The sequence below is a fragment of the Falco peregrinus genome, chromosome 5 (genome assembly GCF_023634155.1).
Source record: "Falco peregrinus isolate bFalPer1 chromosome 5, bFalPer1.pri, whole genome shotgun sequence".
NCBI classification, from domain to species: Eukaryota; Metazoa; Chordata; class Aves; order Falconiformes; family Falconidae; genus Falco; species Falco peregrinus.
In genome coordinates this window covers 84505293-84529492 of record NC_073725.1, presented here as the reverse complement: position 1 = coordinate 84529492, position 24200 = coordinate 84505293, and the positions used below count along the sequence as shown (strand labels likewise).

Below are 24200 nucleotides of genomic sequence, written 5' to 3'. Positions count from 1 at the left end.
GCAGTTTTCAAACAACCAGGAGGAGAGATGCCAGAATAAGTTCAGCCCTTTTCAAGGTGCTGTCACTGGCAGCTTTCATTGTTCTTCTAAACAACTCATCTTCTAAAGGAAAAGTTTCTGTTTTTCAGAGATTAAAGCAATCCTGTCTTCATTCATTGCTTCGTCACTTGGCTGATTCTTCCCTAATGGGGAGATTACTTAGGAAGTTTTTGAGCTATAATTTCAACGTGTAGACCAACGTACTGACTGTTTGCCAATAATACAGTTTTTAAAAATGACACATAGCGTCAGCACAATTATCTCCTTGGGGTGGTTTTTTTTTTCAAGCTGGGAGATGGAAGTGGGAAGGAAGGCAGCAGCGTCTGACTGGAGCTTGTACCGCTGTTCTAGATGGCAAATTGGCCCTGTTGCAAATTCACTTTTCTGTAGTCTTTTGTCAGAAAGTTTACTGGTAGGCAGAGTCTTAGTAAATAGTTCCACCATCTGCCAAAGTGTGCTTTTAGAACATATCACATTAAGACAACCGTTGTGTGTTGCATCCTGCAGTGGCTGTCCCACATAATGACTGTGACATCGGGTCAGAAGTGGTGGGATGGTTCTTCTCAGTGGTCTGTGAGAGTTTCCCTTGTGCATACCCTGGGGCACGAGTCTGAAGGAAGGCTGAGGAAAATGCATCAAAACAACATTATTTCATAAATTGTGGAACATATTAGCATGTGGAGTCAACAAATCATCTATGTAAAATGTCCGGTGCCCTTCTGAGAGCACAAAAATGGTTTTGCTGCCTTAAGCACCAAATCAGCTAGTTAGCATCTTGCTTTCCAGGAATGAATAATTCACTCTTCTACTAAGTGTCAACCAGACTTGGTTGCAATCAATCAAGGTATTTATTGCTTCTTCCTAAATTGAAGCTCTGTGTACATTTTTCTGACAAATCTGAATTACTGGCTCAATGTTATTCCTTGAAAGAAGAATCAATGAACGCCAGCAGTTCTCTCTAGTTCAGGTTATTTACTCTTCAGCATCTCTACAATTTCCAATTTTTAAAGTATTAGGAAAAATAGGGGTAAAGAGGGGGTGCTGCTGAGAAAAGAACAGTAATGTATCATCTTCACTCTCTGAGACGCTGGCCATGGTGTGCTGATGAGCAGAAAGTCCTACCAAGTTATCTCCTGCATGAATCAGGGACAGGGTGGCCTTGCAGCAAAGGGACTGTCTAGGTCATATATCGGTTGCATCCCCCAAACATCTCATATTTCTGTATAAAGGTACCATGAGCTTAAGTGGATGTGGCTGATACTCACATTCAGGCCAAGTTTCCAAACCTGAAGCACACTCACATGCTTCTTGGAGAAATCAGAAAAATGGTAATCCCTTTATTGCAAGATGCTTTTAAACTCTGTTAAGCAATACCTTCTTGCTTGTGTCGGTTCAGCACAGAAGCAGCATCTGGAGCTGCTCCTGGGCAGGTGCTTGTGAAATCCCAGCTCCTGTTAAAGAGCATGGCTGTCTCTTCTGTACCGCACCTTTCAAATGCCACTGTTTGCTCTTCCTCATCTAGATTAGAAATGATTTTCTCAATGGGCAAATCTGGTTTAGGTCTTCTCTCCCAGCACCCAAAACGCCATTTTCCAGGCTTCTGTTGCAGAGCTGAAAGGGCAAGATTTTTGTTAGTAAGAGCAATTTATTGTGGGCACAAGGGCAGTTGATGGAGAAGACCAGCAATCTGCATTTTCCAGAGCTAAAGGGATTCCAGGAGGAAGTTAAGTTTGCTTTCCTCAGTCTCTGGTTTCTTACCATCGTTGGAGTTTCATTTCCTTTGAATGCTAGTGAGATCTTAGTGTTTCTTTGCTATCTGTGATATTTAGCAGTTTCCAGCCATGACTTTTCCTAGAGCGAATCAAAACCTTCAGATCAAAACCTCCCAACCTTCAGAAATTTGGAAGAACACTCCAAACAATTGACTTGTGATGCCATTTTGGCTGTCTGGTATTACATACACATGCAACTGTTCCCTGTCATCAGAAATGGGCTCTGGTCTGCACTGTTTCCATGGTAAGCTTCCTGCGTTTATTTGAAAATCCATAGGATGTCGGTGACTTTCCCAGAGACGTAAGTAGTGCTCTGCTTGGTGCGTCTGTGTAAGATGGCAATGGGTCTGGTGGCAAGGGTCATCTCTGAAGACCTGTTTTCATCTCTGCCACGGTGCTGCTAAGGAGTCTCAAACTGGAGACTACATGTTTCCATTCCTCTGCTCCCCTCACATACCATGTCTACAGGCTTTGTTGTCTGTTTTTTGGGGCGTTAGGTGGTAGTTTCTTGTGGGTTTGTACAGGACCTAGCATGCTGGGATCCCTGTCTCACATGGTTTCTTTCAGGCATTCCTATAATACAAACCAGCAGCACTAATATTTTAGCTGTAGGGAGAAATGTACTGGTTTGATGTGTGCTGTGTAGAATAAAGAGAAAGCTACTGCCCCTAGCCCAAAAATGTGAGTAGCATAGCAAATATGTTAGTGAACTCCCAGAAATGTTAAATGAGATGGATTCTGCCACAGCCTTTGTATCACAGTGGATTTTTAAGAGATCCACCTGTCTTAGTGTAGCTTCAGACTGATGTGCTGAGGAGCACTGATGTGCCCCAAGAATAAAGCTGAGTCTGAGTGCTGAGTTTTAGGGCATGGTTTTTCAAGGGGGCATGTTATAAAAGGAAAAGATAAATGGGCTGAAAGAGCTATAAGAGCCAAAGCACTGCAGCTTCATGGCGGGGCTTTACTGAAAGGCCAGAGAAATATTTTGAGAGAGTAAACAACCTGCAAAACAAACAGACTAGCACAGCATGGGTTAAAGCAGTCCTGGCAGGAAGGTAGCAGCAGTCTCCAGGTTTGCATGGCTTTTCCTCCACACTGAGATCCTTCTGCTGTCTCGTGCCTGTGCATGAGTGTCTGCAGTGATGGTGCAGTACAAAAGCGCAGGCGATCTCTGCGCTGCGCGCTGGAGCCAGTGTGGTGGTGGCAGCCGGGGCGAGGAGGTGTGATCTCTGCCTGACCTTGGCACTGCAGCCAGCGAGGGAGACAGGGCCAGAGCCGCCCTTCACAGCTTGTCAGAAATACCACGCTACCAGGCTGCGCAAGGAGAAGCGGGCTCCGCAGCTCTGATTTTAAAAGCATCCTTTTGGCAGCCAGCATAAACCCCATTGCAAACTTTGGGGTTGAATCTCTTCCCTTGAAAGGCAGACACAAGGGTAAGGAGTGCTCTGACCTGTCTGGAAGAGTCCTGAAATGCAAATAGCATGAAAAGTTGGATAGCTGGGTGCGGAAACAGGTTTCTAAATGCCAGTGTGTTGCTGCAGAGAATATATCTAATAAGCTGGCGTTACAGCTGTCTTCATTTCCCCTCTGTTCCACATCTCCCAGATGCTGCCTGTGGTCCCAGTCCTTCAGTTCTCTCCTAAACTTTTCTTGACCAAAGCCGTCAGTGGGATTATTTCTTCTCTTGGTGCTAATGGCCTGTCTGACAGGTCCAGGCTGTTTGTCTCAACTTCCCCGGGGACGTGGGGTCATGAAGCCCCACTGCTGCCAGGCTGCAGGATAGTGCTGCCCACCTAGGTGTTCCCATATGTCTCCTGAGCAGCACAAGGCTTGGGCAGTATGAGAACATGCATCACCTGCCCGGTACATGGCCAAGGGCTGGAAGACCACGTACTCTGACTTCAGGGAATGTAGACAGCTGGGAAGGGTACTCAAGGTTTCCATGCCTGAGTTTCTGTGGTTCTCTGGAGTGAGATCCTTGGACCAGGGCAGCCGTTTGGGGATTCCTGTGTCTGTCCTCCTGTGTTAGGGGCTTCCTCCCACCCCCTCTTGGCCCAGGACATACAGAAACAGATATGATCTCCCTTTGTTTTTAACTTGTGCTTACATTGTGAAATAGTGACTGTCTCTTCTACCCAGATGGAGAGATGTGGTTAGACTGATTTCTCATGAGGAGCACCATATTGGGTTCTCACAGTAGATATGAGCAGCAACTGTACCCCGTGTATTTTTTCTCTGGGAAACACAACAGTGAGGGCATCTGCTGGTTTTTAGGTACATCAGTACTTTCCATGCCAGTTGTGCATTCAAGATTTCCAGTTCTGCAGTTTTAGATTATATTTTCGGTGGTGGATGCAAGAAAATATTAACCTCTTATTCACCAGCACATGGACCCCATGCTTTTGACCAAAAGTGCTTTTGGATTACACTCCACGTCTTCTCCCAGCTCCAAATTGCGCTTCCCCTTTGCCTGCATAACTGACAGCGCCCTGCCAGCCGCAGCTTTGGCTGCTTCTCCTCTGCAGCGGGACCTGTCTGCCTGGCATGGCCCGGGGAGCCAGCTGGCAGCGGGCAGCCAGCCTCGGGGACCGCGGGCAGCCAGCCTCGGGGACCGCGGGCAGCCAGCCTCGGGGACCATGGGGGACCCAGCCTCGGGGACCACGGGCAGCCATGCTCGGGGACCATGGGGGACCCAACCTTGGGGACCATGGGGGACCCAGTCTTGGGGACCGTGGGCAGCCAGCCTCAGGGAATGTGGGGGACCCAGTCTCAGGGACCACAGGGTGCCAGCCTCAGGGACCGTGGGGTTCCAGCCTCGGGGACCGTGGGCAGCCAGCCTCAGGGATCGTGGGGACCCAGCCTTGAGGACCGCAGGGGAGCCATGAGCACCACAGCATTGCACAGCACTGGCATGCTGCTGGACCCAGACCCTGACGCTGCTCACCAGCACCCACACCTCTTCCAGCTGCCTTCTGCTCAGCTAACGTCTAGGAAGTGATTTTAAAGGAGAATTTTGGTATGGTTCCTGCAAGAGGGCACTGGAACAGCTGTGAGATGTAGCAGACATCACATGTGAACAGAAAAAGTGCCCAGCTGGCCCTTACCCATGGTCCATCCAGCCCAGAAGAGCATCTCTGGCCACAGTGATGGAAAATGCTCTTTTGGGAGAGCCCACAAACATGGCCACGCTTCCCAGTGCTCTCCCAGCAGCCAGAGATGCTGGGGGATGCTCCCCTGGCACGGTCCATTTATGGAGCTGTTGTCCATGACTTTGTCAAACCCATTTTTGAACCAGTGCTGCATCTGCTGCCAGGCTCTGGGGCAGCAAGTTTCAGCAATTCACTGCCTGCTGCGGGCAGAGGTGCTTTTACAGTATGTGGGTGGAGTATTTTCAGTAAAATATGTTTGGGAATGGGATCTGCTGGGGTCTTTTACCATCAATGACCAGCAGTTCAGGATGAATTTGCTCAGTCTCTGCTCTGCTTTGCATGAAAAAAAACCACATAAAGTTCTAGCACGTCTTTAATGAAAATGAAATGATAAAATTGGGATAATACCTACCTCATGCTGCTCTTGAGGGTTAATTAATGTTTACAAAATGACTTTAGGTCCTGAGATTTAATTGAAGAAAAAATATTACCATATAAAATGCCTTTTTATGCAGGCACTGCTATAGGGTTTCAGCTGGGCAGAATGCCGTGGCAGCCAGCATTAGCACATGCTTTACTACTTTTATGGTCGTGAGGCTTCCTGTAGTTTATATGAAAATTGTCTCTCTGAAATCACAAATGTAACATCAGTGTTTTCCTCTCACTTTGAAAGAATATTAATTTTCTATCTTAGGACTTGACTGACTATTTAGACTGCTATAAATACAACTCACCTCTGAGAAAAAAAGTATACAATGAAATATCTGTTCACTTGCTTAGGACAAGCTGATACACCTTGCTAATGACTCCACCATCAGAGTCGTATGGACGTTGCCGGCTCGTATGAGTAATAAATTAGGCTAGTACTGGGTGTCCTGCTGTAGTTTCAGGGTGTATTTGTGTGCTCATTATAATCTTCTGCTATAAAGAGATTTAAAATACAGCTATAAAACTTCATTTCTGGAGTTAAATTTAACGGTGGAGGTGTCAGCCAGGGAGCAAGCTCTATTGAGTGGGGATTTTTGTGGGGGGTTTTGTTGTTTTTTTCTTTGTTTGGATGTGTTTTGGGTTTTTTTTGTTTTTGAAAGAGAGAGTAGCAAGAAGGAGAAGCAATACAGGGTTTGGCTGACTTCAACTGTTGGAATAAAACATTATCACTGCATGAGTGTCCCTTTTTCTGCTGTAACATTTTTTGTCTCACACAAAGAGTGATACTGGTTGGGTGGACTTGGAGGCTGGATCAGTTACTCAGTCTTCTTCTCTTGTTTCTGCCACACAGGGTGACTATGATCCCAGCAGAACCAAAGTTCTTCACTTCAGCATGAACCCAGCAAGCTTGGCCAAGCAGCAGCGCAAGGAGGAGCAGCAGCATCTGCAGGAGGAGTGTGAAAGGCTGAGGGAGCTGGTGAGGGTCCTTGAAGGAGGTGGCTCCATCTCTGGGAATCTGGAAGGAGTTGGGAGTTTTCAGTCACCACAAGAAATTGCAGGTAGGCTTGTTGGCTCCTGGTCGGGAAGATGCACTTATTCATCCGTACTGCCAAAGGAGCTGGCTGCAGAAGCAGATGGAGACATTGCAGACAGTGTGCTTGATGGACCGGTTATAAGGAAAATGAAAGAAGACGGGTTGATGCAGGAAAGAGTGTATGTGTGGTGGCAATCCTGTGGCAGTTTGGTACAGAGGGTAGGTGGTAAGGAGAAGTAATAATAATCCATATCATTTGCCTGTGATAAATGAAATGCCAATACAACAGCCTTCATAGGCTGGTGCTGCCGATGGAGTAAAAGGAAATATTTCCTTCCTTTCAGGGCTGGTTTAGCCCTTGAGGTAGTACAGACAGCAGGAAATAACTTTCATAGCTGCAGGGAAGCAAGTGGTTGAAATCTTTTCAGACCTGGCTTAAAACAAATGAATATTGTTTATCAGTGTATATGTGCCCCATTAATCACAGCTATGTTCAATACTCCATGAAAATAGAGTATATCTTTCACCGAGCTAAATACATTTCACAGAATCTGTGGCTCTTCTCCAGCGCAGTCTGTCCTCCCTTCACATACCTGAACAAGAATTTTTACTACAACAACCCCAAAGTCAACACCTCCAGACATGCTCTCAGACTCTGTAAATCAAGGTAAAGTTCTCAATAAATCATGACCCATCACCTGCAACACTGCGAGGGAAATGGGCAGAGTCAAGTCATGCTGCAGAGCCCCAGAAATCTGACTGATGTGACTCTCTTGCATGGACCTTGCCCTCAAAACGATTTTGTTAGAGAAGAGAAAAATGAGAGAGAGCTGAAGGTCTGTGTGCAGCTAACCTGTTGCGTGCCAGCAGCACAAGTGTGGTCAGTGTCCAGAGGTCAGGATGCTCCCTCAGATGCAGCTAAGAGGGCAGAGCTTTCCTTGAAGGCTGTGTGTGCTGGAGGCTTGAGACCCACAAAAGGGCAGAGCCGTGGTTTAAAGAAAATACACAGAAGGAAATATCTTTCACTGTTATGACACCAAAATTCTCTGCAAGTAGCTTGCTTGTTCTGCCATTGCTCAAACAGTAGTACTTCATTACTGCTAAGAATGCGTTTGTTCTGGCATCTCATAATGCATTATGGTGCTATATAGCCTTAAAAATACGACATGAGAAGTCTAGATGGGGTGGTTTATAAAGTGAAGAGCTGACTGGGTGTTAGAGGTACAATGACAGTTTGTCACTGTTGTTAGTGGATGCTCTAACAAATGTGTAAGCATTAAACACTTGGCTAACATTTGAGGAAGACCGCCTTTGTCTGTAAGAGCTTCCAGTCTGAGACCCCGCTGAGACTCGAGTAGTTCTTGGGGGTGGCAAGAGCACTGCGATTTTAATTTTAAATGCACTGGTGTTTAAATTATGGTAGATGCTGCTGCCCAGTGCCCTTGCCTGCCGTGATGCCCTCAAGTACCTAGCACACATAATGCCACAGATGCAGGGGTGACCGTGCCCCTCCAGCCCAGGGCGCAGGGTGCCAGTCAGGGGCAGAGAGGGTGCAGAGGTGAGGTCAGCTCTGTGTCTCTGCCGCTGATGAATGAACCTCTGGGGTATCATCTACAATAATTAGACCATTTCTTCTGGGAGAACGCATTTCTCACATAGGCGTCCTGTGATTTGTTATTCGTAATTATTATTCTGCTGCTTTTCACGCAGTTGCTTTTAGCTGTTCGTGAGGTGCTTCTGTTGCGGGGATGTTACTAGGTTTGTCATTAGCTCACAAGGAATGCATTTTTAAAGCTGTTTTCTCTTCTGCCTTTGATACTGACAGGAAAACAAACAGCTTACTGGGTTTCAGGGTGTTCCCAGCCTCTCATATATGTGATGCTTTTTTTTCCTTTTGCCCCAGTCCCATGCTACATCATTCTGACTTCTGGTCACCAACTGAAATGGGAGCATCAGCTGCAGAGCCTGGCAAGGGGGTGGGAAATACTTCAGTGTCTTTTATCACAGTCACAGGAGGGCCCTTTGCGTTCTCAGAGTGGCTGTAATGCATATGGCAGCGGTTAATGTAAACAAAATGGGAAAAAGAGCTGTGAGTGAGGATGGAGAAGCCCTGTGAATGACTGTCTTTGAGACCAGGGCACGTGCATAGTAAGCCAGGTTATTTAGAAAGACCTTGGATTTTTTCTTGTATTTTACGTGCTCGTGTGCGTCACTGTCATGCATGGGGAACGTTGCCATAAATAGTCCCAGACCCTCCTTTCTGCTGCAGGAACATTCAGCGGTATGGTAGGAGGATAAAGACTGTTTATATTAGGAAGTGCAAGAGATGCTGAGGATGTTACTGCCCTGACTTGCAAGTTTAGCAGGCGTGTCTGAGCTGGCTTTAAATGAGCCAGATGGATGCCAGATTTGGCCTTCTTGCTGGGGCAGGGCAGAGCTCCTGGTGGGTTAGGGGACAGTTCCTCAAGCACACCGTGCAAGCTGCATCCATTTTTGCATTGACTCTTTCCTGCTCAACTCAGCATCTGCAGTGTGGATGTTCCAGGAGTGGTTTAACAACATGCCTTCACGTGGCCAGAATATTTACACTGTCTCCCTCGGGATGAGAAATGGAAGATCCAGCTTTCACTGTTTTCTTAGGATCTCAGCAGCTCTGCCCACAGGAACGGCTGCCATATGCCTTCCATTTTAGTGTATTTTCAAGGTGTGAAATGGGGAGCATGTGGCAGAAACTCCCTCTGCTCTGTTTGTCACTGTGCAATTGGCTGCCTTGGGGAAGGAGGTTTATTGTGCATAATGAGGGAGCAGGTTTCAGTGAGGTTTGTGGAGCTGTTTCTGTACAAAAATAACAAAAATTCAAATTTTTCTTGCACCCCTTTCTGTCAGCTGCATCACCCATATGTCTGTTTATCCACCTCATTTGTGTAACACATGCAAATTCAATTCTCTGAGCTTTTGGGGTGGGAGGTCGCTCATGTCAGAGTTGAACGGGATGAAGGGAGGCTGAGGACAGAGTAGGGGAAGTGGACAGAAGCAGGGAAGACAACAAAGGTCATATGTAACTTTGTATTTTGCCTTTTGACAGCCAAAGGTAAATGTAAGGGGTTTATTGTCCTGTTCTGCCATATAACCTGAGCGGCGTATTGGCAGGGGTGAGGGATTTGGGTGGCCTCTAGCCAGTCAGGTTTGCTGTGCTCAGCAAGCCTGTGTGATCTGCAACAATTACACTTAAGGTTCCAAGAATTACAATTATACCAACCCAAAAAAGGCATTCAGGACAATGATGTTGATGGTTTTGATAATAATGTATTGGCCATTATTAAATTCGTTTACTGGACCCGAGTGCAGCACGTTTTTTCTGATCATGGTTCTGACTCCTGGATAGGTAATAAGGAAATCATTACTGTGGACGTTAAAGCTCATTAAATGTGACTCTATTAAAAAATCAAGGTTATGCTGGACTTTAAATCTCTTTGAGCATAACCGCTGGAGGCTGCAGCATAACCTGGCAACTTGCCACGTAGTTCAGTGGTCCTTTCCTCTCATTTATGCCGTAATAGTCTCTGTTCAAACGGGTACCGGGGCTATTGCGCAGGAGAGCTTTGAGCACTGTGAGCTGTAACAACGTGCTGCCCTTTTGCAAAGTATAAATTTGCGCGCAGGGTTGTGCAGTCTTAATGGGGCAGATCTGCGACAGCCGCGTGATGGGAATGGGCTGTAACTTTATGGGTGTTTTGTTTCTCTCCCGGTGGCTGCCCAGCTCCGGGTTGTGTAAGAGCAGGGTGCACCAAGGTCAGGCTGCCATCTGGGAGAGGCTCCGAGTCCTCCTGTCTCTGAAACAGGGATGCAGATTGTAACAGCTTTGGAAAGGTGGCGCAGGGCATCACTGCCCAGATTTGGAACCTGTGCCAGTTCTGCGTTTCTCTTTCCTGTACTCTTCACACCTTCCCTCTCCTCTTCTGTTTCAGGCTGCATCTTCTGGGTTTTTTCTTCCAGCTCCATAGCTTTTCCTGGTGTTTTTTTTCTGTTTCTCTCTAGGCCGCTTTCTGTTTGGATCTTGCTTTTTTGTCTTGTGTGGTTCTGGTGGACCTCTTGATTTTTCTGGTGCTGCTAGAGATGGAATTCAGTCTTAGCTGCAAGCAAATAGGTAGATGGCAGCTAATGGGGAGCTGGCAGAAGTAATGGCTTGTGTGTTGTAGCAAGGCACAGGTAGAAATGAGAATGCTTCAGGTGCCGATTATTTCTCTTTGTGTTCTCATCTTAAAAGTAGTGTATTCAAAGGTAGGAAGGGGTGACCTGTGGAAGCTGGTTCCTGACTGAAGAATGCAGTAATGCAAATTTTCCATGAGCTCTCATGATTTATTGCTATCCTGTAGGTACAGTGGAGCATTCCCTTCTTTCATGGGGCCTGTCTCTGTGAGAAAGAGGAAAAGCGCTTTTGATATTCTTTCTGTTGGGAGACGGGCTGGCACCCCTACCAGGAGGGAGGGTGTGGAAATCAACCCTGATTCAACCATCTGTGGAGAATTTTGGAAGTGAACTGTTTTTCTGAACATAATCCCACCAGAAAGGAAAGCTGTTCATCCATCTCAGTGGTTACAGTGTCCTTTTTCCCTTGTTAAGGAACAATAGGAGGAGGGGGTTGCTTGATGAGGGACTGGGAAATCTCACTCTAAGGCAGGCATTTGACCCTAACAAAGATGCTACATCTGGTGTTCAGCGGAGGCTGTCTCCAGCATCACTGCCATGTCAGGGCTTTGTCAAAATGTAATTAATTGGAATTAAATTGGATAATGAGTTAATATTAAAATAATCTAATCTTGTTGAAGTGACAAGCCAGAGACGGTAAAATTTGTCACTGTCCCAGCATACTTGTGCTTCTTATGAATGCGTTTCTGAGTACAGAAGGCAACAAAAAAGGAGCAGATGGAATTTGGAAGTTGCCGTTCTCCATACAACGTTGGCTGAGCTGTTGGTGCTTGGAAGCCTTGGTGCTTCCTACCATCTGCGTATAGGAAATCCACACGTGGTGAGGGCTGCACCTGCAAAGGAGACCTGAGCCCACCTGATGAAGGGCTTTGCTGTGACCTTAGTTGTTGGTGGGTGCATGCGTGAAAGCACAGCACCCGTATCTCACTTTGTGCCGATGGCTCCCAGCGTCTCACTAGTCAAACAAGGCTCGGCCAGGTAAGCACATAGAGGGCAGCTCTTCTTTGGTCACATAATGCCTCTTCCTAAAGCAGAGGAAAGATTCATTAGATGTCACTTCTTTTGATGGTGCTTTAACATGCCGATTCCCCTTCAGTTTGTACTGAAGGAATTGCTTTCTTTCTAAAGGGATGCAAAGTGAAGGTCCAGGGCATTTGCTATCTTCAAATGTTGAGGGACTTTTGGTAAGAGCAGGATGTTAGCCTTTCTGCCCTGCCTCTATTTCAATAAATTGCTTTCTGCATATCCTTTTTTTTCTGGAGTTTATAAAGAGCTTGTCTTTGCCTCTGGTGTTTTGCTGTGCACTGATGAAGTTGTGTCCTCTCACTCCAGAGATGGCCACATGTTACTGATGGGGAATGAAATCATTTCCAACTGCTACCTGCATCAGAAATGTTGTGTAGCTGTAGTGTGCAGAGCACAAATGATACGGAAGCAGCGCGCAGGATGAGTGTTATTAGCAGCAGTCCTTGGGAGCTGCTTTGCCTGCCCCACTCGGAGCCTGCCTGCCTCCCCATGCTGACTCCGCAGCTGAAGAGCAGTACCTCCTTGGGTCAATCCCCTCACCTCTCAGCTAGTTATTATCATTATTGCTTTTATGGTGCTAGTTTCTCTACTGCAAGACATTTAGACCAGTCTGGGACCTGAATAGTATATTAAGATTGGGAATAAGCTGGTAGTTTAAAGAGCTTGCTTTGATTTCCTTCCTTAGCATCCACATCCCTTTGTCCCAGCCCAGCACTCCAGGTAACGAGGTGGGGCTGCTAAATATGCCTGTTTTCCAAAAAGGCTGTAGCCAAGTTGAGACCTCCTGTACTTCAGTATTGGCAGCGTTGCGGTGGTTGGTGGTCAGGATCTATGCAATCCGTTGGCATTACAGTGGTGTCAATAGATTTGGGCTGTCTAGCCACCAGGGGAAAGTACCTTGAAGCGTTTGTGTGTTCTGATTCAGCAGCAGTGTGGCCTTTGATGGTAAATGTTCTGCACTACTGAAGTCGGTGCAGGTGCCTGTAAAGAGCCAGGTTTCTTGTCTTGAATGAAAGTATAGTACCTCGAGAGGGCTGAAAGAAATGTTCCCTGGTTAAAAAAAAAAAAAAAAAGGCTTTTATCCTATATAACATTTGTCATCCAGATAGATTCCCAAGTTTTTTTGGAGATAACACAGATATGAAGTCATGCAGCACTGAATACATTGAAAACAGTGTGCCCTGCCTATGGCAGCATGCCATGAGTCTGTTAAACAGCCAGAGACTTGCCCCCGAGCACAACTTAATCTGTGTGCTGCGAACAGCCGGGACGTGAGCAGGCGGACAGGGGTTGCTGACCAGACAAACCCCCGAGGATGCCTGAAGCCTGCAGCTTCTTGTGAAACAGTGATGGGATGTGCCAGCGAGACATTGCTGGGACTTTCAGACTCTGTCTGCTGTCCAGGGAGGCAGAGGTTTGTAATAAATCCTGTAACCTAGTTCTGTTGTAGCTACTGAATGTGTAAAACTTGGTGTCAGTCAAAGGTTACTATCTAGACTGTACTTAGCCTTCACGAAGAGCACAAAAGCTGCAGGATTTCTTCCTGGCCCCTCTTTTCCACCCAGTTCATCTGTGGAGCCCCTGGGTGCCTCAGTATTGCTGCTTTTGTAAAAGGCAGCCTGTGAACCTGCGTGATACTTCTGTGCAGCTCCGGTGATTCCTACAAGGGTGGTTTTTTAAAGCATCTCCTACCCTTTCGCTAGGCACTGTTTAGAAGTTGATGACAAAATATTTAGCGAAAGCAAAAGCCTCGCTCCAGAGAAAATAAAGCCGGTTTACCAAGAGAGAAATAGTAAAGTAATTTGGGAAGAAGGAAATGGAAAAGAAAGCAACAAGTATATCTGGTGAAGGGGGCCAAATTTAAACACTGAGCTATGAGAACATCTACAGTGGTTTCTGTAGCAGTATGAGGAATGAGGCTCCCAAGGGAAGGATCTCTGGGCACAGAGATCCTGCATTGAATTTGAGTGCAATGGAAATGAATAGCACTGCAAGAAAATACGGTTGGGGAGAAGGTTGCTTCTTTCCTAGGCAGGTATGTTTTCTTTGTTTAGTACTGATGCAGTAAAGCCGTGGTGTTACCTCTGAGGAGGAAGAGGTCCCTGTTGCTGAGGTAGAGAGGAAGGTTAGAGGTAACTAATGTCATTACAGACAGGCACATAGCAAGGTTAGAGGTAATTTCTGGGAGCAGATATATCAAGAGAAAACGTGTGGAGAAACCTGGACTGACAGGGGTATTCTGTCTCCTCCTGGTTACTCTACACATGGCTTTGGAGGACAGCCTGTAATAGAAACAGTATTTTTAAGCCTTCTGACTTAAGTTTGTAGTTCTCAGTCCATCAATGGCTGACTGAAGCACGAAATGACCATGAGGAAGAATTGTTCACGCTACCTGAAGTAGCTGCCAGAAGCAGCCATGCTCCTTCATTTATAACCAGGGGAAGTTCAGAGCCTTTGCAAGGAGAAAAGTCAATGAGCAACAGAAGGACCCCAAACCTTTCCCCTCCCGTGTTTTAACCCCTTCTCACCTGCCCAAATCCCTATAAAATACCACCACATTTGTACCATATGGAAACTGCCACACCGCAGATAGTGCCCTTTGTGGCCGTGGTTGTTCTGTATCCCTCTGTGCTGATGGTTTGTTATCAGCCGGAGAGAAGCCAACAGGTGATTGAGCTTTACAGGTCTTGGTAAACTTTGGCTGTTGTCTTTCCTGCTTGGATATTTGAGTCAAGTTGCCATTATTTAGTTGTTGCCTTCTCGGTGGCTATGTAGCAGTCAGGATTCTCCCGCTGGATCTCTCCGGTCCAACATCTCTCCTGAAGGGAAGGAAATGCAGTATTATCTGCAGCTGCCCTTTGGATCCTGCGGTGTTGTGATGTGAGCTGCCTCTTACCGCAGTTTGCACCACAGAGCAGCTTTTGATTAGGACCGGTGTGCCATAAGGCGTCTGGATGTACACAATTGAAAATGCTCTTTCATTCATCAGCAGGATGGAGAAGAAAGGCTTGTGCTGATGTCTTAAATTCAGGCTGACACAATTTCCCTGATATCAGAAAAAACAAGCCTGCCAGTATGGTAGAGCACTCCAGCAGGGGAGAGCCTCAGATCTCTGCTCTGCATCTTGTCAATGTATTGTTTCTCCTGGAAATTAAAGCTTGATGCCTTTCTGAGCAGTAGAGGGTAGCGAAGATCTAGTCAAGGAACTTAGCAAGGGGTGTCGAGGTTACTAGGAACATCTTCAGAAAGTCCTGTGATGGCAAGGTGAATGTCCCCTTGTCTGGGGATATTTATTAGATTCAGGGAAGATGACAGGCATGGGAAAATACTGAACTTATTTACAGTTCTTCTCTCAATACTATCCAAGATGGCAGCATCCTTGTTATGGTAGGTTCATAATGGGGAAAAAAATTACTGAATCTGCTGTTTTTCTCTGGAGTCCTCATTTCAATTTCCAGGTAAGTGTACGTGGCCGGGAGCTGAAATCTGGCTGCCTTGACAGAATAAATAGGGACTCCTTAACGCTGAATCCCAGATGAGGTGGGGTGAATGTGTAGAGACTGAGAAATAAAGCATGTCTACTCCTTCCACATGTTAAAGGGGGAACACAGAACTAAAATTCAGAAGCTGAAGGATAATATTTTGCATGGGCTGTTTCTGGTTCACCTACCTGTCTCTGTGGGAAGCTGTTCTTCCTGGGAAATACTGTTTTCCGGTTGTGTTTCCCATTTTTCTTTTCACTTCCTCTGATTATTCAGGGGCTGTAAATGAAGTAAAATCAGGATGTTTCAATATTCTAGAGCAACGGCTGTATTTAAGAAGTTTATATTTGATGAGTAAGTTGATGACATTGCATTATGTGAATTTGATGTGCAAAGTTGTCACTAAAGTGTAAACATAGTGACAGCAGGACCAGCAATTCCCAGCCTAATCAAGTAAGCAGAGTAACACATTCTTTGAGCTATAGAGTAATGGAGACTCATTTACATATTAAAATGAGAGAAGCTACACAGATCCAACAATTAACTTGATATTTTAATTGCGTAAAAGTCAGGAGATTCAAAGTTATGTTTCCTGCATCAGTTCATTTGTCACCCACATGTATTTGTAGTATTTTCAATTACTTCATTTGGTATGAAACTAATGGGGAGTAAAATACATGAAATGTTAGCCATGGAAGAAAGGAGAGCTCTGGATTTGCTGTGTTAGAAAGCAGGCTAAGAGAGTTGAGAATTTCTTGATCTGTTTAAAAATAGTACAAACAAATTCCTGGTAATTTCTTTCTTAATATTCCAGTGGACATATTGGGAGTGAGGGAGAGGGAGCTATATTCAAATGCAATGGGAAAAAATCCTGTTGATCTCAATAGACCTTGAGTTATATCCTTAGCTTCTTGTTTTCTTTTTAAGGAATAAGCTTTATTTAATTGCAAATTCACACAAATGCACTAGTACCACTAAGAATTACATCGATATATGGATTCTGTCCTTGGTGTTTATGCTGGTTTCACAGTACTGATCTTGCATTCAGATAAGCATGCACGTATACAGCTCCCCTTATCTCCCCATGCTGATGTTCTGATATATGAATGCTTGTTCCCTGTGCTCACAAAAAGCTATTCACAAGCCAAGTCTGATGATTTTTTTTTAATCCTTCTTTGAATTTGACTCGAGAAAGAATGTGTTTGAAAAGGTTAACTAATGGATACACTTTTCTTCCTGATGAGGAAAAGAAAAATAGTGAAGTGCTGAAAAATGGTCAAGCAGAGTTTTGATCAGGCTTTTCTAATCAAATACATTCTAGGCGGTGTGCAAGTAGAAGAAATGTTAATCCATAGTAGATTTATTTGGAATGGAGAACATTTATTTGGAAAGCAATCAGCGTATAAAAGCAGACACTTGTAATTACTTTGTCATCTTAATCATGGCACTGATATCAGTACCATGATGTGGTAATGCTGTGATAGCCTTTTGAATGTGGTGCCGACATACGAATGTCAGTAGGAAGGGGGAGACTCTTCTGTTAGTATCTTCACACCTATCAGCCTGGTCTGCTAATGTCCAGGTGTTCTGGGCAGTTTGTCCAGTGGTTGCTAATCACCCAGTATCCTAAACTGAAAGGCCTGAGACCCTCTCAGCTCATTTGGAAGAAAGCCATCCCCTTGCCATCGCCTTTGGGAATCTGCCAGGGGACAGTTCAGCAGCTGGAGTGCTGCTGGGATGAGCTCCCGGCATGGCACAGATCAGCGAGGAGATGGCAGCGTTCCGCATGGTGCTGGCTTTGGCACGGTCATCTCATGCTTCTGGTGTGATTTTCGTGCCAGGGAGGTGAAGTCATAGGGTTAAATCATAGCAAGTCTTAAAACTCAGAGGAAGGGCATGCCTGTCCATCAGGGATTTCCAAGCATCTGGGAGCAATCCATTATTTAGACTAAACTAAAGCTACCTGGTCTGGTTTGTGTAGTCACAGCGGCAGATGCAGTCTTCACTTGCGGTTTCAGTGTTTCCACTTCTCCATTTCAGTGCCAGTTATCTGTCATGATCTCCAGTTAGAGAGCAGTAAGTCAATCCAGCCTCCGTTAGGGAACAGCATATTCATTCCTATATACAACCAGCTCCAGCTCAATGGGTGAGAATCAGACAGACGAAAAGCTGGTTGAAATCAAATTCATGCATTGGCCTTTCACTCCCTGGCTGCCTAGGTGCGTTTCTATCTGTATTGCATAGGAGAGTCTTGATGTGTCTGTTGAAGTACTGTGGCGTGGTGGGTTATTGGGTAGGTATGCAGCTTTGTAAAGTTACCTTCTGCGATGATCAGATACCATCACCGGTGTGCAGCAGAAGTATTTTAAGTTAAATAGATCAGAGACTTACGGAAGGATGGGCCAGAGGCAGCGGCGGCAACAGCAGCATCCACCTTCGCCTAGAGGCTGCAGATACGTCACCAAAACCTGCACTGCTAGTGGCATCAAAAGCAAGGCACAGATCTGACAGATTCAGCGAAGGTTTTCTGAATAGGCTGATAATGACGATGGCGTGTGATTCCCCTTTTAGATGCCATATTGCGACGACTTCCCTGAACTGAGGGAGAATTCAGGCGTGGGGAAGTTTCCATGTTGTTTTACAAAAGTGGTAGAAATAAATCCCAAGACAGGACTGGTGATGTTAGATCTGTGTAATAGATGTGGGCTAAAGGCATTTTCATCTTCAGCCACCATCTGAAGTAACTCCTGGCCAGGTTGTTTCCATGATAATGTCCCTTGGTACGTGGGCAGTGTGCTGATGTGTTTGCAAGCTGCCCGCAGAATGTGTTTGGGCTCCCATGGTGCCACAAAGAGTAGTGGCAATTACTCTTCACCTCCACTTCAAAGCACTTCTTTCTACTATAGGATCCTTCGCATTTTACAACCCGAAAAGGTCACAGAAACAGGAGGGGAGCATTACCCTGCGCTTGTATTTTGGAGTCCCTAGGAAGTTTTTGGTGAAATGAAAATTTTTCAGCAGAATATTCCCATATAAGCAAAGCCTTCATCTGCAAGGTGATGTCCTAGGCCAAATGGAGAGGATGCTCGTAGCACTTGGGAACAGATTTAAAGCTAATGGCATCTTAGTTACACCTGAGGTAGCTCCGAGTCCCAGGCTTCTAACTGCTAACACTTAGAAATAAATATGGATAAAAATTAGACCTACGCATATCCCACTTACTGCAGCACGTTAAACACTGCTGTTCTCCTCTGTCAAAGGTGGAGTGAGCCAGGCTGTTCTGTAAAACCAGGGCAAATGAGCAATTAGTAAGAAATAGTGTTTAGGAAGGTATAAAGTTGCTCTGAGAGTTATAAAATGTCTCTCCTTGTTTTGCTCATAGTTTAGAGTGGGAATGTTTGACACTTAACAAAAGCTGACTAATTCTTTGTTTTTGCCTTTTAATGATCAGAATTCAGGGGAGGGCTGGCTGTGACAGGCGGGAGGAAGCATTGCCATGAAAGCGAAGCTCTTTTTAATTAGAAAGTCCCTTGGATGATTTACTTTCTAGTGATTTGAGTGCTGGCCGGTTTGAACGTGTCAGCAGTACTGACCAGCACGATACAGCTTGTCAGCACAGGTTCTGTTTTGCTTTTCAGACATCAAGAGGTGAAGCCTGCTCCAACAAGGAGACTCTGTGATGAGGGAAATTATAACTGCAGCCAGCCGTGCTAGTGACTTCACCATCTGCTGTGAAGTCTCTGCGTTGAATGCCAGCACTTGTGGTAGCAGGCATAATGATGGTAATATTTTCCACTTCTGTAGCACCCTCTGTCCAAAGGTCTCCGAGTGTGCTACAGATACTAATTAAGACTCGCAGCACCCATGGTATGTAGGCATGAGACTCCACACTGGCTTTTCTTGCTTGAAGAGTCTAAAGAGGTTGTGGCACTAGTCTTTGGGCAGCAATTTCTTCCGTCAGGCAGCGCTGGAAGAACAAAAACCCTCTTGTACTGTTGTTAGTTTAAATCAGAGCTGTATTAGGGAGGCAGTCTGGCTGGCGATAACCTGCAGGAGTGTAAGGCAGGGGCTGGGTTTCATGCTCCTGAGTGGGCTTGTTGGGGGAGCAGCACAAGCTGGGTCTGCTGTAACTGTTCGGTTTCTTACACTGTAAGTCTTGGAGTAGGTCTTTTAACTTGAGTCTGAGTATTTAACTTAATATGGGGCTTTCTGAGGAAACTGGACTCTTAAGATCAGACTGCAGCTGCTCAGTGCAGTGTTCTACATGTACAAAGTCACAGAATCGTAGAATAGTTTGGGCTGGAAGGGACCCTTAAAGACCACCTACTCCTGCACCCTTGCAGCGAATGGGGATATCTTCAACTAGATCAGGTTGTTTACAGCCCCATCCAACCTGACCTTGAATGTTTCCAGGGATGGGGCACCTACTGCCTCTCTGGGCAGCCTGTGCCAGTGGTTCACCACCCTCATCATAAAACATGTCTTCCTTATATCTAGTCTGAATCTACCCTCTTTTAGTTTAAAACCATTACCCCTTGTCCTGTTGCGATAGGCCCCACTAAAAAGTTTGTCTCTGTCTTTCTTATAAGCCCCGTTTAAGTACTGGAAGTCCACAATAAGGTTGCCCCGGAGCCTGCTCTTCTCCAGGCTGAACAGCCCCGACTCTGTCAGTCTCTGTCCATAGGAGAGGTGCTCCAGCCCTCTGAGTATCTCTGTGGCCTCCTCTTGGCTCGCTCCAGCAGGTCCGTGTCCTTCCTTTGGTGGGGACCCCAGAGCTGGATGCAGCACTGCAGGGGGAGTCTCACCAGAGCAGAGGGGCAGAATCACCTCCCGCAACCTGCTGGCCACGCTGCTGGTGGTGCAGCCCAGGATGCGGATGGCTTCTGGGCTGCGAGTGCGTGTTAGTGGCTCATGTTGAGCTTTTCATCCACCAGTACCCCCAAGTCCTTCTCCGCAGAGCTGCTCTCAATCCGTCCATCCCCCCAACTGATAACTGATACTGGGGATTAACCCAACACAGGACCTTGCACTTGGCTTTGTCAAACCTCGTGAGGTTCCCATGGCCCCACTTCTCAAGCTTACCTTAAATATAGACAGGACTTTCAGTCCCCAGCAGATGTGTCCCCGATCAGACTTTCTGTATGTGAAACCATCACTTTTTTACTCTTCTCTTCCAAGCAGTGAATTGAGGTGCCTGTGTGTACAACTCACAGTGAGCCTCGCACCCGCAACATTGGAGACTGTGTCTGAAAATCCCTATAAATAGGACAGATCCCCCCTGGCTGAATCCATGTTCTGTAGTGCTGTCTAGGATTCTGGATGCTTCTTTTTTTTGCCCCAAGGGCTCTTTTTTTTTTTTTTTTTTTTTTTAATACAGCTTAAATTTATGTAACTCAGTCTTTCTTGCAGAAGACTAACAGGAAGGCTTTTCCATAATCTGCATTTCTATAGTCTGAAGGAAGTGGATGAATAACATTGTATGGACCATCAGGAAGGAGTAAGCACATGAGAAAGGGAGAAATGTGACCACAAATCTTTAACGCGTAATCACAACACTCACATTCCTGGATTCAAAAGTATGTTCCCATGAAGATCCATATAACATGCACTTCAGCTGGGTAGAGTTGTGGCACTGAAGCTCTTCCTTCCCATGAGTGCAAAGTGTAAAATAAAACCTGCTGGTTAAGATCAAAGATACACCTACTATCCGCCATCTCTAAGAGGAAAAATACTGTTGTCAAGTATCATTACCTGGTGTGTAAGTGTATTTGAGGCTATTAAAGACAGTTATCCTCAAAGATTTATACATAACAGGTTAAAATGGGGGAGGGTGGGGGAACAAACCCTTGCTGTGTTTAATTATTGCTGGGTGCTGCATGCACTTTTCTCCATTATTTACTTAATCTTAAATGCCAGATGCTAAAGGGCACCAGCATCAATTAACTGCTTAATTAGACTTGCAAAGAAATCATGTAATTTAGTTATAGGCAAATTAAAAAAAAGGAAAAACCCGCACAGAACAGAAGCTCAGGGCTCTCTCTGCAATCATTTTTAAAGCTCCCTGCATACATTGTTTGCTTTCATCGCTTGCTGGAAACTCTTTGGAGCACTCTGTGCCGCTTGCCTTGTAGGGAGGTAAATGGCTGGATGCAACATCACTTGTTCGTTGCCATTCTGAGTGGATTCAGCCACAGCTTGCTTTGTTGCTCTCCAAATTCTTCTAATACAGGTTTGGATCAGCTGTTCTTTGCGGGGATTTGTGTGGTGCCTTATCCTGATCCACAGGAGAACCTGGCCTTCGCCCTCTCTTTGTGTGATCTGCATCCCCTTCAGTGCTTGCTCTGGGTACCTAGTCTGGTGAAGACCATCCACTGTCTTCTGTTCCTGCTAGGAAGACACTTGTGGTGAAAACATTTTTGTATTTTGCAGTGTATTTTAGCATGCAGCCAACAAAGCACCACATCTTTAGCAAAAACCCTTGCTTTTCTCACTACAGAATAATAGGAAGCAAGATGTTTTTATTCCATTAGTTCCCACTCTTATGAATAAGAGCGTTCAGAGGAGTAGAATGCATTCATTTTTGTTTCATCAAGGCCTACAACTCTGTCTGAATCTTTATCTTGCAAATTGCCTTAACAGAGTCATAATCAATGCCTTGTGCTTGTGTATACGCAAAGTTTTTCTTCTGTCTAGGTGCTGCTGCCTTGCTGACTCTATTACCATTTTTCTCCCTTCAGTATTGGCAGCGGTGCCATTTAGGTGCCTGTGCAGCATCCTGTGTTTTACAATTTTTGTTTCTTTCTTAGTGCCTAGACAGTGGAAGCTGCTGACGTATTTTTTTCTCAGATGTCCTGAAACTTTTCTGAAAACAAGGTGGTGTTCAGTTTCTTAGAGCTTTGTTCTCCCTCTGTGCCTGTGCTGTCTCAACACTGCTCTTCTCCTTTTCTGAAAATACGACCTAGCCCTTACAGAGTTCCTTATTTCTTCAAAGCACTGTATAAACATTATCTAATTAAGTATATATAACATGCCCTAAAGTATGTTAAGGGAAAACTGCAGCACAGCATTGAAGTTTCCAGTCACTTGATCCAGTGTAAAATCTGATTGAATCACTAATTATTTTTCAAAATGCTGTGCCTAATGACATGTATCAAGGAAGATCAGAGCTGCAGCCAGAAGCATTGGGAGCGGCTGCCAATGAGAGAGGGGCACTCAGGTAAGTTCTGTGTTAGTTCTAGAGTTGGTTTGGATATGCACACCAAGGTAATAAGCAAAACAACAACAAAAAAGAGGAGCTGCAACATTTGGATCTTTCCTGTTTTGATATATATAATCAGCTCTACATTTCCTGTTGAAATGTTCATTAAAATTGCAGCCCCTGTGATTATGCAGCTGCCTAATTCAAATCAATGGGGCTTCTGAAACAATTTCAGATATTTTTAAATACTGCTGTAGAACTTCCTTGTTTACAATGTTATGATTAAGTGACTTTTTTTCTAAGTCATCTAAAGCATTAATAAAAGTATCTTTAGCTTTTCTCTGTTTTTTTTTTTTTTTTTTTACTCTGAGCGGCTGCAAATAATGCAAACCTTGCTTTATGGCTTTATCTTTTCATTCTTGGTGCATGTCTATTTGTATTGATAACTAAATCAGAAGCCAAATTACACAAGTTCTTTATAATTCCTAGTGAGCCATAATTGACTTCTTTTGTTTTGGAGTCCTAATACAAATAAATAAACTGAATAGAGCAGCAGAATAAATAGGACTGAGAGTACAACAGCCGTGCCTTGCTCCCAACTCACTAACTTTTGGAAGCAACTGCTGATAATATCTATCAGCTAAACTACTTTGATGTTATAACTGACGCGTGGCTGTCCAGGAGGAAGATTGTAGCATCTGAAGGCTCGAGATGCTTCAGCAGGTCTCATGCTGAAAGGGAGGTCACTTTAGTTTTACTGGAAAGATGCTTTCAAGGTAATTTCAGCTCTTTTGCTTTGGAATGCTTCAGAGCAATGCCAGTGTTGTTGTAAGTTTGTTTTAACAACTTTGGGTTTATTAACTTTTCAATTTTCTAATAACTCTAATCCCTTTTACTCTTTCACAAGCCTTGGCACAATTCTGATGTGTTTAAGTTGCAAACATTGCAGGAAAATACCTAAATCAAAACATTGTGGGAGAGAGCCTGCATGAATGAGCAGATGTTTACAGTCTCTGACTTCTGTGGTTGAGAAAAAGCAAACATGTTTCTATAAAAACTCGATGTGGTAATAGCATTTTATTTGCCTATAGTTTTGTGCTTCACTTGCCTGTGAAGGTATTTCTTTACTCATCTTTTGCTTTTATTGCCTCACCCCAGCTGTACTTACTAACTCCTTTGTTTAACTCCACTTGGTTATGGCCCCGCCGGGATGCCAGGGGCAGGGGAAGAGGCAGATCTGGCACAGCTCAGAGCTGGCTCTTTTGGGCACTTAATCCCCCGCTGAGCCCATCTGCTCAAGCTGGTGTTGCTAGGTCAAGCATCAGGGTGGCCAGATGTGAACCGCTGCAGATGTTTTAGCACTGCGGTGCGGCTGAGCCCAGATGCTCTGCTATCAACCTGCCAGTGCCGCTGTCACAGCGACAGCAGCGTCCCTGCTCCTGAAAGGGGGGATGAGATCATGGAAACCATGCAGGTCAGAATTGGTCAGTGCTGACTGTATCGTTACTGGGTTTAGAAGCTGATGAAGATTTGAAATGAACTCTTGTTCTTTGGTGCTAAAGAAGTAGGATGCAGCCTGTAGGACGGAGGAGTGTGTATTGATATTTAGATGTCATCTTCTGTATCCTCTTGGTATTCAGGCACCTATTGAAAGCTGGAGATAGATGCTTCAGGTGTGGACGTGGGAAGGGAGTGAGATGGAGAGGATGTGAAGGACCAAAGCTTTTTCTTTATTTTAACAGAGAGTAGATTGAATGTGATTTGGCCGCTGCACCTTAATGGGTAATCCCCACTCTGAGCCTCAGATGAAAAGAAGAAATCTGTAAGGCTAGGGAGAATGCAAGAGGGGTTTTGCAGACTTTT

At 45.2% G+C, this 24200-nt stretch overlaps 1 protein-coding gene across 2 annotated transcripts in view; it reads left to right on the top strand.

Annotated features, from left to right (window-relative positions):
- MAD1L1 (mitotic arrest deficient 1 like 1) overlaps positions 1-24200 on the top strand; it is a 380536-nt gene that overhangs the window by 245215 nt on the left and 111121 nt on the right. For both annotated transcript variants that reach the window (XM_055805552.1, XM_055805553.1), the window contains one exon: positions 6240-6447. In XM_055805552.1, the coding sequence (XP_055661527.1) occupies positions 6240-6447 (208 nt within the window). The remainder of the gene's footprint in view (positions 1-6239; positions 6448-24200) is intronic.